The 15,426-nt window shown below is 54.6% G+C and overlaps 1 protein-coding gene across 11 annotated transcripts in view; it reads right to left on the bottom strand.

Annotated features, from left to right (window-relative positions):
• Window positions 1-15,426, bottom strand: part of TSPAN11 (tetraspanin 11) — a 65,845-nt gene that overhangs the window by 22,455 nt on the left and 27,964 nt on the right. For all 11 annotated transcript variants that reach the window (XR_012125439.1, XR_012125438.1, XR_012125437.1 and 8 more), the window contains exon 3: window positions 5,244-5,435. Coding sequence is in view for 8 of the 11 variants with exons in the window: in XM_073222480.1 (XP_073078581.1) it covers window positions 5,244-5,435 (192 nt within the window). In the remaining 3 variants the exon portion in view is untranslated. The remainder of the gene's footprint in view (window positions 1-5,243; window positions 5,436-15,426) is intronic.

Below are 15,426 nucleotides of genomic sequence, written 5' to 3'. Positions count from 1 at the left end.
TGGGTGCTCAGAGGTGCAGCTGCCCTCCTGTTTGTGCAGAAGAGAGAGGATGTGGATTTGGAAGCCTCAAGCCATTCCTGTAACAAGATGTCAGTGCTGGAAGGATGACGGTGACCCCAGCCAGGGCTCACAGCCCGGGCCATCCAGCCACAGCCACGCTGATGTTGAGATGCAGCCACTCCTGCTGGGGGCTGCTAGAAGGGCCTGCGCTCAGCCAGGGGTGCTCTGGCTGATGTCTGAGCTAATACCCGTTGTGGCCTGAGGGGCTGGAAGCAGGGCCAGGGTGAGGAAGGCGGGTCCGCCAGGGGCAGAGGGAAGACAGGGAGGACTGGGCTGTGGGGAGGCAGGAGACATTCTGGGACACATCAAGTAAACGTGGCAGAGACCATCCAAAGTGCAAGCCAAAATGTTGGGGGTCCAAAGAGCACACTGCGGGCAGTCACAGAGAGCACACATGCCAGGACTAAAGGCCAAAGACAGGCATCACAGGGTTGCATGCTGGGACTGAGGAGAGTTCAGTGTGGACAGGCTGAGAGAGCAGGATTCAGGCTGGGCAGCAGGGCACCACCAGGGGACCAGATGTTGGCTGTCTTCTCATAGGCTGCCAGAGAAAGATGGTGTGGCCTATGAGCGCTGTGCATACACCTGGACAGGTGGGACTGTGTGTGGGACCAGGGTAGGAAGGAGGAGGAAGGAAGGCTGAGCAGGGGAAATTCCTACAAGCCTGGAGGCTAGGAAATGTCCTGGGGCTCAGACAGGTCCAAGGCTCTGACCAGGTCCAGACAGGAATTGAAACCTACACGAGCCCGTCAGGGCAGGTGCCCCGTATTCTTCATTGACTCCACGTCCTGGACTGGGTCTCAATCCCTGCGGTGTCTTCTCCCTTCTCACCCAGCTCTGTGCCTAGCAGAGCAGGAGATTCTGGGGATGTGCTGGAAATGCCTGCTGAGGCCAGTGAACTAGGCAGCCCCATCAACATAACCCAGAGTGCAAGTTGCCGAACATTGGAGGGGAGGAGGTGTTGGAAATGCGCTGGTGGTAAAAACTGCTCTGTACAAAAAGTTTGCTGCTACAGGTGGGCACAGGTGTTCCACCCACTGCAGCCTGAGCAAGGTGGATGCTGAGCCCAGAATGGTGCTGCTCAGAGAAAAGAGTGGTGCCGCAGAAGAAGCCTGGCCAGCTTGCCCTGGGCGAGTCCCTCACCCTCTCTGAGCCTTCTGCGTAATGAGGGGTTTAGAAGGGAGGAAAGTCCTGGCACTGTGGTTCCATCCGGTGCAGCATCAGCACCGTGCCTCCTCTGTCCTGGGCTGCCACTTCCCTGCAGGGGCCTTCAGAAGAGCACCTGCAGCTCCTCCCCCTTTCCTTACTCGCTGCTCCTTCTATCTGTTTGGCAAGGGGGCTTTCCTGTCCTCAGGAGGCCATGTTCTCTGCTCTCCACCGTGCACTGAGATTACTGAGGCATTCTTAGACACACAAGCTTGTCCCAACCAGAGCTGAAGAGTCGCTAAGGCTTCTGGCTGCAGATATGAAGTCACACACACCAGTCAGCTTCATTAGTAATAAAGATGACCTTTGGACCTCTGTCTCTGTCTCCTGGGTCTTATTTTTCAATTGACTCTAAGTTCCCCTAAAACCTCAGGGTGCTGTGTGGTGAGATGGAGTGGAGCACTGAGTGCCGGGACAGAGCCAGTGGCAGGCCTTGGCCTGCGAGGAGCATGTCCAGATGCCTGTCTGGCCACCGCTCCTGTCCTGGTCCCAGGGTGCAGGGCCAGGTGCACTTCACTGATGGGAAGGAAGGGGGCTCTTGGCAGAGAAGGTAGCAGGCTGTCTCCCTGGAGAGGAGCTAAGACCAGCTCGGCCAGCCCAACGCAAAGGGGGCAAATGCAATGATCCTTTGAATGGCTCACTTGGCCCCACAGGCCATCTGTCCCATTAGCCCCATCACAGCAGAATGGTGGGACTAACTGCACCATCAACCTCAGCAGCTGCCTGCATGGGGCCTCGGGACGGGATTTTCCTCAACCGCCAGGCTGCTTCCAGGCCATCCTTAGGTGGGTGTTACGCTTACAGAGTAAGATTCATTTTAACATCAACAGGAGTGAAATGTCCTGGGAAGGAAAAGACACCTGCATGTGCATGAGCTCCCAGCTTGTTGAAGGACCAGATGCCATTCAGATTGTCTGCTCTGCGGTGCCCCTCCCTCAAGGGCCCAGGTATTAGGGTGCTGCCCATTCTGTCAGAGGGACTGTAGTGTCTCTTTCCAGTTACAGGTTAAGTCTAGCAACTGCTAGGGAGAGGACACAGGAGCCGAATGATGCGCAGGCAGGGTGTAATCCCCAAATAAACTCAGACTGTGGAAGCACACGCTGCTTACCAACCCCCCACCCCCACCCACCGCTGCCTTCCTGCAACACCCACATGCTCTGACCCTCCTCGGTCAGCCCTGCTCTGAGACTGGGGGTTCAGGGGGTCAGAGAGCCCCACTAAGGGGCGATCATCTTAACACATAACTGAGTTAAAGTTTTCTCTAACACTTTGTTGGTGGGCTAACAGAGCTGGTTGCCCACACTGCTGGCACCTGCATGTGACTTCATTTGTGCGTGGATCACGTGGCAGGCGGCCAGGTAACCAGCCCCCAGTTCTCACTCAGGTGATTCACTTTTCACCCAGAATGCAAACCGTAGGTCCTGAGTTAGGAGAAAAGGAAGTTCCCCTTCCCTGTGTTGGAGGCACCCAGGAGGAGGGATCAAAAGCAGCCTGGGACAGCAGAAAAAGCCCTGGACCAAGTCTTGGGGGTTGACCTGGCTCTGCCGGCTCTTGGCTGTGGGACCTTAGGCACGTCTCTTTCTATGGCTGAGGAGGCGGGCGGAGAGGTCATCTCTGGGCCACCTGGCATTCATTTCTTCTGCACAGCCCCTGAATTGAGGCCAGTGAGGAGGAAGGGACAGATCTGCCAGGGTCTCGGGAAGAGGAGGGGCCGCATTCCATCAGTTAGCTGGTGGCCATCTGGGTGCAGGGATGGAGCTGATTTCAGCCCAAGGCCTTTCCTGACTGCCCAGCTGGAGAGGTGGAGCACAGCTCAGCCGTGGGCTTTTGTGCAGCATTTCAAGGCTGGCTCTTGAGTGTATTTGTATCTTGCTTCCCAAGGAGCCTGGCAAGAGCCTTCTTGCCCACCTCCCTACCTCCACGGCCCCTTGTGCTGCCTGAGAAAAGGCTCTCTCGTTCTGGGCAGAGGAGTCAGGGCTCTAAAAGCCATGGCTGCACGATCTGTTCCTTTGAAGCGTGTGGGCAGCTGACTCACAGGTCAAAGTGCCACCAAGCAGATGAGGCCACGACCACCCTGGCTGGGTGGCTGCTGCTGGTGCACTGACAGAGTGAAGTGTGGCTGAGATGTGAGCTGTGGGGAAGGCACTGTCAACCCCCTGGGCTCTGCATCCTTCTCCCTCCCCAGCTCACGCTGTGGGGAACCCGGGGGTAATGGCCCGAAGAATAACTCCATTTATTTTTTGCTGGTGCTGAAATGATCAGTTTCAGCGCCAAGGAGCTTGGTCATGGTATTGGTGATGTAAATTATAATTATAGCCACTTTATGATCTTTATATAATCTGGTGACTCGTTTCCTAAGACCTAAAATACTTCATTCTCCTCACATCTCATCCCCGAATGAAGATGGGGATACCAGGATGGCCGCGAGTGGCCGAGTGACTTCCCTGGGGTCCAGGGCAAGCTGTGCAAGCTGTGCTGTGACCTGCTTTTTGATCTGCAGTCTTGATTCTAGACCTTATCGCTGACCAAGTCTGGATATATTTGATGGACGTGTTGCAATCTGGAGTCCCCTCATGTTAAGAAACTGGTTCTAGAACTTACTTTTTAATCCATCTCCTAAATATAAAAGTAACCCTGACATAGACCCAGTTTAGCCAGAACCATCCATCATAATCTTCATTTGGCTGAATATAGAAAAGTTTTCAGAGCCAATATTCAAAACTCTAAAAATATCCCTTTCTTTTGACCAGGGTGGCATCTGTCCTGGTCATCGGCCTTAGGCTCAGATGGCCTGAATAATCTGGCCCTCTCATGCAGCCTTTGCTAAAAAAGAAGATTTGGTGTGAATAATTTAAACCCCATTCCCTTTCCCCCCTTTGCAGATTTCTGGTGCTCAAGTGATCTTTTCAGCACCAGCAAAAATGTGCTATTCCTTTCGCCAGTGACCATTGCCTTCCTGGGAAAGGGGCCTGGCGGGGCTGCCAGGGAGCTAGGGGCAGAGGCCGGCCCCCGGGAGGGGACGCTGCTCCAGTGGGCCTGGGGGAAGGTCTGAGGTCAGGCTTCTCGCTGCTCCGGTTCCAGGCTGGATGCCTGGCTTTTCATCGTCCTCTTCCCTCTTTGGGGACCACTTTGTCTAGAGAGAGACTCACTGCTTCCCTCCTTTGGTGTTTCCTTCAGCCTTTAGCTGATGAAGATTTCAAAAGGGTTAGACATGGGGGGAAGAAGGAAATGAGACCCAGGGCCTCCAGGAACCACAGAGCACTTCTAAGCGGTCTTAACCACACCTCTAAACTCTGACTGGGGGCCTGGGTTTTAAAATTCCTACCGTGTTAGTCCCAGAAAGGTCCTCCAGCCACCTTCTTAGCTTAAAAAATCAAGTGCTCAATAATTTCAGAGGCTGATGGCCCGGATGTGATTACTCAGGAGCCACTGTGCCGACCTGTGCTCTGCGCTGGCTATTTCATGATACTAAGGAATGACTGTTAATTGTTTTTAGGTGTGATAGTGGTATCATCATGTTTGCTTAAAAAGGATCCTCAGGTTTGAGAGGAGTACGCTGGAGCCTTTACAGAGGGCATCATGTCTGGGGTGCCGGGAACAGGAGGGTGCAGAGCAGGGCTGGCTAGGGATAGCTGTTGAGCCTGGCTGGTGGGAAAGAGCTTGTCATCTCATTCATTTGTGCAGGTCTCTGAAAATCACCATGATAAGGTCTGGAAGGAGGAGGAGGGAAGTGGCAGGCTAGGGTGCAGGGGGAGGAGCGGCAGCAGCTGCCTCTGGCTCAGACGCCCTGGGGCTCAGTCCTGAGGAAGGAGATTGTGCAGCTGCGCCCTCCGGCTTCCCCAGGCCTCCCACTCGGAGGGAGGTCACTCTGCTTGGTGGGTGCCCAGCGCAGGACTGGGTGGGTGGTGAGGGGGCTCTGGTAGGTGGCCCGGCCTCCACCCAGGGCACCGCAGGCAGAGTGGGCAGGTGGCACTCACCGTGGAGAGGCAGCTCCTGTCCTCCCGGACGACGGCGCCGAAGCCCAGGAAGCCCGTCACCATGACCAGAGCGCCTGCGGAGATGAGGATGTAGGCCGAAGCAGCGAAGGTGCTGGAGGCCAGGACGCTGAGGTAGCCGCTCTTCTCCGCCAGGGTCCAGACGCCCACAGCCAGCACAGCGGCGCCGCCCACCTGCGGGAAATGCGTCAAAGCAGGGCACCAGAGTGGGCACCCGGTTCTACAGGCAAGGCTTGGGGAGCTAGACTTGCCCGCGGTCACACACCTGAGCGACTTGCAGGGCCAGATTTTGAATCCAGGTCTGATTTCCAGTTCCACACACACCAGATGCCTGTTGTGTCTCTGTCTTGAGGCCAGAGGTGTGACCGCGAACTTAGCGTTTGAGTCCCTTCACTTCCCCATCTGGCCACCCTGGGCCTTCATCCCCAAGGGCTCCCCCCAGGCCTCCTCTCTCCCAGAGTTCTCCTTGGCTGCTGCCCACCTTTCCGGGCTGGGCACTTTCACAGGCTGCCCAATTTCATGTTTATATTGGCCCACGGGAGAATCAAGGCCAGGCTTCTCAACTCGGGTCCACAGATGAAGAAACTGAGGTGCACAGAGGAAAGGAAAACTGCCTGAGGCCCTGCCTCCGCTCAGGGGCACTTAGGGGCAGGGCGAGAGCACAGTCTGCCTGCTCAGCCACGCTGCCCCCACAGTGAAAGGACACTGTTCTCCCCAAGCTGGAGGCACTGGGAGGCAGACGGGACTGAGGAGGAGGAGAGATTACTTCTTTGCTGACAGCCCTGAGAAGTGGCAGGGACAGGATGCTGCTAGTTGGCAGTTGCGGGGTGGGGGTGGGGGTGCCTCCTTAGGAAGGGCACCTGGGACACACAGCTGAGGGCTCGCTTGCTGGGTTCCTTCTGCAGTGACTCTGAAACCTCCCTGTGACTATTGTGCTCAGCACAAGTGAGTGTGTGCTGTGTCCTCAAGTTGCCACATGGGGAGTATTAAGACTGTGCCTGGCATCCTTGGGGGAGGCAGGACCCAGGGACCTGGGATCGTCTCGGCCATCTGCTTCTGGGAAGGCAGACTTCTGTCCAGCCCCCAGTCTCACCATGTCATTTGAGGACGGTTCTCTCCCTCAGATGGGTGGTGAGCATTCCCTGAGGACTCTCACAGGCCTCAGTCCACGCCTGCGCCAGCCTGCAAGGCCTGACCATCTGCCCCAGAATGACGGTGTAGCCCACCCTTTCATTTCCCGGTTCTCTTTCTCAGCGGTCACAGACATCAGCTAGGCACATGGAAGGTGGTCCTCAGCAGTTAATATGCACTAGGCACCTTCAGGACTCGACTTACCACCTTCTCTGCTGAGCTCTGCAATAGCTCTTTGAGGACAGGGCAGGGTGGGTGGGCGGGCACATAGCACCTGTTTTGTGGACGAAGAAACAGGCTTGGAGAGAGTAAGAATGTGCTCAAGACAACACTACTGGGAAGTTTCAGAACTGAGATTCAAACCCATGTCTCCTGAGAGCCAATCCAGGACTTGGTCCTCGGATTCCACATGTTGGGCCAGGCCTGCCCCCTACTTTCTTCCTCTTTTTAGACGTCTCTGTTTTTTCCCAAGTGCCACTTTATCCCTTTCAGCACCTCCAGCAGGTGAAGACAACCAGGTGGAAACAAATCACACAGCTGTGCTGCTCCAAATGGAAGGTGAGAGGCTAATGGCCTGCATTTCTTCAATTCCACGACACACCTGTTTCTCCACATTTTAACATCTTTAAAATTGAGATTCACCTTATGATTAATTGCATCTTACAGTTATTGAAAGCACATTTTCTTAATGGTGTATCTTACAATCAATGGTATCTTAGATGCAATGACACAGCGGACTACAATGGGTTTCTAAATTCTCTGGGAGTGTGCATTATCTCTGGCTCACAGAACCTCCACAACCAGTGAGGACTTTCCTGAGTCTTGGTCAGTGGAATTGTGTGAGGTGAGGGTTTCCAGAACATCCTGCACACATTCTTTCTGCCCCCTGCATCCCTGGAAAGCCTGGGTGAAGGTAATAACTTTCTTTGCATAAACTAGCTGTGTGATTTAAACGTAGTCCCTTAACCTCTCTGGGCCTCCATTTCCACATCTCTCAAATAAGGAGGTTATATTAGACCAGTTGTTCCAAACCTATAATAACCAAGGGCCTCTTTGATTACTTTTTCCAATAGTTCTTATGTTTTGAGGGCTTTTGCCTACCAGAGTGCATTAATTAATCCTTCCCATTTTTTATTAAAGGCACAGGGTATTGCCAGGAAGAGATTCTGAGCAGCTTGCAGCAATGTGACCACACTGAACTGATCTAACTTTTAATGGGTGTTTTCCCTTACAGAAATAAGCACATCCATTATCCATTAGGCTCATCAATCCCACAGGCCAAGCGTTGGATCTGGGACCACTGAAAGGGGCACATTAAGAGTGGACTGGGTCCAATCTGTTGGAGGACATGGAAACCACTGAGAATCTGATAAAAAGCTTTGGACCCGCTGCCCAGAGAAATGGTCATCCACATAAAATAAGACATTCCAGTTCAGGGCTAGAGTCTCATCTTGCACCATGCAGTGAGTGGGCCCTGGTGTCCACAATCTCCAAGGCTTCTGCCTCCTCACACTCCTTGAAGGCAGCATTTCTCAGCCTGTCTGACAGCACAATCATGTGGGGAGCTCTGAAAAACTGAAGCCACATTCCAGGCTAATTGGAAAGTCTGGGAGTGGGACCCAGGCATGAGCATTTTATTAAGTTCCCAGGTGGAACCACTGCCCGAGTTTCGTATTTAAGGTCAAAGTGTGCTGTCCCTTTTGTCCAGTAGGTGGTGCTGTACTGAATCTCAGAACCCACTGCTTCCTGGAAGCTTTGCACCCCTGGGTTAGGGTGTCAGGGCAGGCAGCTGCCTGGAGAGCTTGGGACCTTTGTCCAGGACTTGAACTCCATCCTTTTCCCTATCTGTGTTACGGCATTTGATTTGGTAGGAGCATTGGGGTAGAAGGTGGGGTAATGAGCGGAATGTTTCACCCCAAAGGGATGAAAATCAAATTATGCAAGAAAAGAGAAAAAATATGTGGCTCCCAGGGGAGGGAATGGGGGGTTATGAGAAATGCAGCCCTGCGGGAGGAGCAGTACTGACCCGTTAATGGAGCGCTGCTCTCTTCCAGAGCCCCTGCCATCATAGAAAGGGCTGGAATCTTGCAAAGCAGTAGAGCCTGCAAATCAGCCAGGGTGACAGCAGGCGGTCCTTGGCCACAGGGCAGGGCCTGGGAGGGATACACCACCCTGATTAAGGTCTAGAAAACAAACCCATACCCATTCTGATGTCCAGAAGAACTCAGAAGGTGAGTCAGTGGGGACCCCAACCCTCCCCAGGGATGTCACGGCTGGTGGAGAAGTAGCATCTGCAGTGGACTCCGAGTGGGATCTGCCATCAGGAGCAGAAGGGTTGCATGTCCTTTGGGAACTCTCCTGCTTAGAACCTTGTCAGCTCTTTAGGAAACAATCTTTCCTCTGCACAGAAAAAGTAAAAGCAGCTACAAGCCTGAATGGCTCATCAGAGGTTGTGCTGGGAGGGTGGAAGTCAGTAGGCTTGGGTTCCAGCCCCAGCTGTGTGCAGCATTAACAATGTGACTGTGTGTCTGACTCTTGGCCTCTCTAAGCCTTAGTTTTCACATCTGTAAAATGGTGGCTTTGGATGAGCATGTCTCTGAGGTCCCTTCCACACGGACAAAACACACCTACCTCTTATTACCAGGAGAAAAGCCTTTCGCCAATACATTACCAGTAAGATGCTTCTAGACCAGGGACCCGTGGCTCTCAGCCAAGCTGTCTGGAGACTGCCAAGGTCAGCAAAAAGAGTGGTGGGAGAGGGACTGAGAGGTGCTCATTGAGGTGGGGAAAGATCTGAGCCCAGTGAGCTATCAACAGCTATTTGCATAGAGTTGATTTGACAGTATTTGGCTTCTTACAGAAACTGGGTTTGTTTTCTGTGTGGAATATTAATTCCATTTTTCAAAACTATAGCTTGTAGCCAATTAACCAGAAAATCCTGCAGAGGGTGAAGCCGGCCTTACCAACGAGGACACAGGCAGGCAGGGAGTGCGGGGGTGGGCAGGGCAGGTCACCCACGTGGTGTAATTTTGGAACTTCCCATTTATAGAAATGTAACATTGCCAAAAAGTCACTCATTTCTTCTCTGGGAGAAAGATTAGCCTGAGCAGCCACACATGCCTGGGTCTTGACTGACATCAGGCAGCAGACCTGAAGGAAAGCAGAGAGCATCAAAGGGCAGGAGTTTCTTTGTCAGGCTACCCAAGGGAGGAGGAGTGGGGTGGAGGAGGGGCCAGGCCTGTGGGGCTACCAACAAGGAAGGCTCCCTGCTAGGGAAGCAGCCCTGGGCAGGGGAGCTCTCTGCCTTGAGGGGAGCCTGTGGCATGTGGAGGCAGTGCAGTGCACCCAGGTGAGGCTTGCTGGGCCCTCCCAGGTGCCGAGCACCATGCAGGCCTGGGAAGGTATTGGGCTGGAAGTGTGTTCACCCATTTAGAGCCACACTGGCCACCTGGGGCCTGCCTCCCCAGTCTCATCAATGGCACTGGTACCCACTGGGTCCTAAACCCCCCCAAGTCACTCTGCACTCCTTACTCATCCTTACTGGATGCCAGCTGCCACCTGCTCGCACACCCCACACACTGCCTGGCTTTGGCCCCCACCCCCAGCCCCTGGGTCAGTTCCTGCCCCCTGCTCCAGCCAGTGGCCATTGTGCATGCTTCAGGTGTTGATCTGCCTGGGCTCGCCGAAGAGGTGCCACCAGCTGCCCATCACCCAGAGCACCAGGCCCAAACTCCAGCCTTTCAGCATCTGGACTGATTTTTGGCTTCGTCTTCTGTGACTTCCCTTCCTCCATACCTGGGCTTTAAGGGTTACTTATGAACTAAGTTGTTGTTTTCTTGAAAACATGACAGGCACCCAATAACCATGGCAATAGAACGGCGAAGAAGGCAAGTGGCGGGTGTTGGAATCCCAGACCCCTCTGCTGTGTGGATCGGGACAAGAGGCACAGCTGCTCTGGCCTCAAGTTCCTTGTCTCCCGCTGCCCCCCATTCCCCAAGGTGCTCTCTGCACCTCGGCTTCTGCCTCTGCCTTTCCGGGGCCGGTTCCTCCCCCTGCTCTCCAGTGAGTGCTCGGCATGGACGAGGAGCTGCCCCATGCTCCGGAGTCCTGGCCCAGCAGCACCCGGTGGGACGGGCCAGTGCAGAGGGCCAGGGAAAAGGCCATCCGCTGCCCTCACTGCCTCTGCAGGCCGTGTCCCTGGGTCACACTGAGGACTTCTCCCTGCTTTCTGGCAATTTTTAATTTCAGGGGGAGTTTGAGTTTCAGAGGTGACAGAATCTTCTCCAGGTCATCAGGAAGCCTGAGGAATGGCCTGGCATAGCACCCGAGGGGTCATTAATGCCAGACCAATGCTTCACCATTTTTTTTAATGGGCATCCATTAGGCACCTACTAAGACCAGGCACATTGCCAGTAGTGGGGCCCAAGGAGCGTGGTGCTGTCCCTGTCCCGTGCTGCTGGCAGGTATCTGGGTGGGAAGACCCTGACTAATCACGAGGGTGACTGTGATAAAGGAGAGGTGGGAGCTCGGGGAGAGGCCCAGGAGACAGGGTCTAAGCAAGGTGACATTTCCCATAAGTAGCCAGGACACAGTGGGGACTAGAGTTAGGAACTCTATTGTCCAGCTTGGAGCCCATTTTGCCAGCTGAGCTGCTGGCCCACAAAAGCCGCTTTGTCCATGAAGCAAGCCACCTGTTGTCTGGGCCAGAGCCAGGCCTAGCATCCCTGAGTACAGCAGGGGCAGCTCAGGGCTGTCACCACCGGCTTAACCTCTGACGGGTCTCACCAGCAGTGGCCCTATAGATCAGATATGCATCCATCTCAAGCATGAGCCTGCTCCCAGCCGACCCTGACAGCACAGGGGCAGAGAAGCCTGGCCACCATGGGCCCTGTGGCTTCAGCACCTCAGCGATGGGGGAGGTGGGGGTGGGGCAGCAGAAAACCAAACACAGGGCCCTTCACCCACTGTTTCTCAGGTGACATGCCCAGGAGGCAGGGTGAGGCCATGTCCATGTTCAAGGGGATGGCGATACACAAGTGAAGGGCTTTCTACCTCCGGGGAAGAAGCTGCTCCCTACCAGGCCCCTGGGGGTCCCACAAGGTGGCAGTGTTCTCCAGCCACCTCACTCCCCTGGCCAGGCTACGAGTCCCCCATCCTCTCTGTGTACCATTGTGGCCCATGTTCCCCCTACGGGACCCCAGGGATTCCCTGGAGGCTGGGCTCCGCCGGCCCCCAAGGGAAGTACCAGTGCTTCAGCCGGTGTCCTGGCCAGGATAGAGCTTGGGCTCAGAGGGCAGCCCTCTTGTCAAGGGAGCTGCTTCCCCAGTTCGCCTGTAGGCCAGCATAGCTCCTGGGAGGCTGGAGAAGTTTGGTTATTAAAACAGCCAAGTGGCTAATTAAAGTAATAAATTGGAGAACAATATTGGAGGGAAGATGGGCACTGCAGGAAATGGGAGCGGGGAGAGAAGCATTTCCTAGGTGGCTGTGTGGGAAAGGCTGGGTCACACCTTTTAGGGTCATGACTGGGGCAGCAATGTGTTGGCAGGTTTGGTCCCCAACCCAGAACTATATCCAAGGGGGGCTCCCCTGCTCAGTGAGATGGTGTGACTGGTGCTGGGTTAATCGATATGCAAGGTAGTGGTGGGGTGGGGCTCCAAGATGGGGTGATGGTGAGGGATGGGGTTCAGGCATCGATTGAGTGTCGGGGGTTGGGGTCTGCAGGGGTGGAGTTTAGGTACAGGATGTGGTGTCTACTGGGACACTGCTGTGTTTTGCTGACATTCTTCATGCTCTGCGGGTCTGACGGCCCATACTCTCATAACCTCCAAATCCAGGCTCATCCGAATCCCTGGGGACATTCTGGATTCCCAGAAAGCATCAGAGCAGGGGGTCTAAGCTGTGAATATGAACAAGTCAGGGGTCTATGGCAATGGGAGGAGCAACACAATGTGAGTCCGAAAACCCAGAACTGACATAGAACTCTGCCAATCATCTGAGCCTCAGTTTTATCATCTAGAAAATGGGAATGAAGATGAAGAGTGGTTGTGAGGATCAGATTAGAGTTTTACAAACACTGGAAGTAACCCATTAGAGCTGTGAAATACATTTGGTGAGCTGAAAATTATACTAAAAGACAAAAAGCAAAACAAAACACGACAAAATAGAATAGAACATACCAGAGTGCACTGCACAGTGAGGCTAAGCATGGTTTCAGGAGTGAACAGTGCTGTGTGTCTGCGCTGTGCATGTGCACCAAGCATGTGTCAGAAACCGTGCTAAATGCTTCCTAAATGTCCATCTAGTTCTCACAGGCACTGACATCCCCATGTAACGTAGGAAGAAGGGAAGCTTTGTTTCAATGACATGATTTGCCAAATGCTCCAGTTGGACCAGGTCACCATGACTAGATGCCACAGCTGGGTGGCTTAGACAACATGCATTTATTTATTTTTCTCAAAGTCCTGGAGGCTGTCCCCAGGTAAGGCGCTGACTGATCCAGGGCAGTGAGGACCCCCTTGCTTACAGAGGCTGCCTTCCCGCTGCGCCCCACAGGGCCGCTGCTCTCTGCGTGCTTACGGGGGGAGCTCTCTCTTCTCTACTTGTATGGCCCCCAGTCCTCTTAAGTATCACCTAAAAGCCTGATCTCTAATCCTAACCCCAACCCTGGGGCTTGGGACTTCTGAGGGGTCACAATTCAGCCACAGCACCTAATGTCCATGGCAAATACATAGCGGTATGTGAATTTGAACCCAAATTTGAGCCTGGGTCTCCCCAGCATGCTCTGCTCCCACACTAACCCACACATGCTCCAGAGACATGGGGGACAGAGCAGGATCTGGAGCTGGAGGAAACAAAGTCTGGGCCAAGCCTGTAGGCTTGGTGGTTAGAGAGCCAGCAGGCTCCGGCTGGGGGTCTTTGGGCAAACTCTTTCCACTCTAAAATGGGGTTCTAATAGAGCTGCTCACAGCTGCCAGGGCACTGGGAGGATAACCAGTGGAAAGACATGCCAGAGAAAGCCTACAGCAGCAAGAAGCAGCCTCCATGAAAGCTGGGGCTCTGTCACCCAGGGATTCTGAGTGCCTAGAACAATGCTCATCACCACTACCAGGCCTTGGGCAAGATTCTGAACTGGGCGAGCCTGTCCCCGGTCTGAAAATGAGGGCAACAGCGATCCCACCATGAGGGGAGATTTGAGGATCACATGAGATCATCTACAGGAGGCCTTTAAGCAGCGAGCCTCATGAGCACCAGGCGGCGTGACCAATGCCAGGAAGTCCTGGGCTTCCCTGTCCTCTCTGTGGAGTTTCAGCCGAGTGGGCAAGGTGACACACAGGGACAGCACGCCCCTTCTGAGCAGGTGGCAGGAGGTGGCATGTGTGCTCAGCAGGCAGGTGGCTGCCTTAGAACTCTCCCTGTGGCTCTGTGCAATATTCCAGTGCTACATCTTGTAAGAGGGGCTCAGGTAGGAGCCTCGGCCCCTGGACCCCAAGGTCCTGATGGAAGGTTCTCTGGGGGAAGAGAGCCTCACTGATAAGGCCCCTCCCTGGGGAATTCTGGTAAATTCCAGAGGACTTGGTGCGCTACAGTGGACATGCCGCTGTGCTCTGCCACGGGAGGCGGGCTTACCTCCTTCTGAGGAGATGGCAGCAGGTCCAGGGGCAGATACCTGGACACCCCGGACTGGAGACAGAGGCCCGGACCTCCGAGAACTGATCATCCCCATGAGGGGATGAGGCGTGTCCGAATGGGCTGTGGGAAGTTGTCTGTGCGCAGCCAGGCCCCCGGGCAGGGCTATTTTACCCAAAGCAGGGAGATCTATATGGGGAAGCCCAGCCCCAGGAGCTGCTCTGGTAACACACGTGCTGCCCACCTGCCTGCGCTGCCGCCCACGTGCCCTTCTCCTGTCCACTCTTGCAGGGACAGACCCTGAGGCCACTCTGGCTGGAAGGGGACTTGAGGTGGGTCACCCCATGCACTGCCCACTCCCTCCTAGGGCACAAGCAGGAGGCACAAGGTCAGGGCTCTTGCACAGGTATTTCAGGCTGGGCTTTCACATCTGTCCTCCAACCCCGCTGCTGCTGCCTCCCCTTCCCCAGTGCCCGGCAGGTGCTATCATGCTAATGCCCACTCCCCAACCCCCATTCACTATTCTCCGGAGGGTGCTCTTGCCACAGCCACCAATGAGGGCTTATGGCCAAACCCAGGGGCCGCCCTCCAGGCCCTGGACACCTGATGTGGCCTTCCCCTTGAACACTGCCTGCCCGCACTGGTCTCCAGCCTGTTCTCTCGCTTTTCCTCCCACCGGCTGACTGCCCTCCCCCAGCTCCCTTGGGGGGACCCCTTATTCCAGCTCACCTGGGGGTCTCCTGGTGTTAGCGCAGCAGGACCTCCCATCTCCGGAGCTCCCTCGTTTCAGGGCAAATGGGGACTGCCACTGGGCCTGCACTCACCCCTGACCGCTGGGATGTGCCACACCTCATTCCTGTCTCTCTTCCCAGTCTCCACCTCTACCTGAGGGTTCTCACCTATTTCCATGGCTGCAACCACCATCCGGGATGACCCAGACCCATGAGCTAACTTCCCCTGACATCCCTGCTAGGGTGTCTCCTGGCGACTTAAACGCACTGTGCCTATATCTGACCCCAAACTGCTGCCCTTCTCCACCTCCTGCTGCAGGGAAGAGCTCCACCCTCTACCCAGGAGTTTCATATTCTGAACACCTCTTCCCTCTCACCCAGTTAATGCCTGAATCTTGTCAATTTTACCTCCTAAATCCCTAACACTCTAAACAGTTCGATCCCCGTGGTCACTCCCAAAGTGCAGGTCACCACCATCTCTTGTCCTAATCAGGGCAATGTCTAGAGGAAGTGTCAGTAGTTGTCATTCCTGGGATGGTCAGTATTATGGGTTGAACTATGTCCCCAGAAAGATTTGTTTAAGTCCTAATCCTGTTAGCTATGAATGTGATCTTATTTAGAAATAAGATCTTTGCAAATGTAATCAAGTTATGATGAGGTGATTAGGGTGGCTTATA

This window comes from Manis javanica, chromosome 15 (assembly GCF_040802235.1).
Source record: "Manis javanica isolate MJ-LG chromosome 15, MJ_LKY, whole genome shotgun sequence".
NCBI lineage: Eukaryota > Metazoa > Chordata > Mammalia > Pholidota > Manidae > Manis > Manis javanica.
Note: the sequence above shows the minus strand (reverse complement) of the source record. Positions and strands in the feature narration are given on the sequence as shown.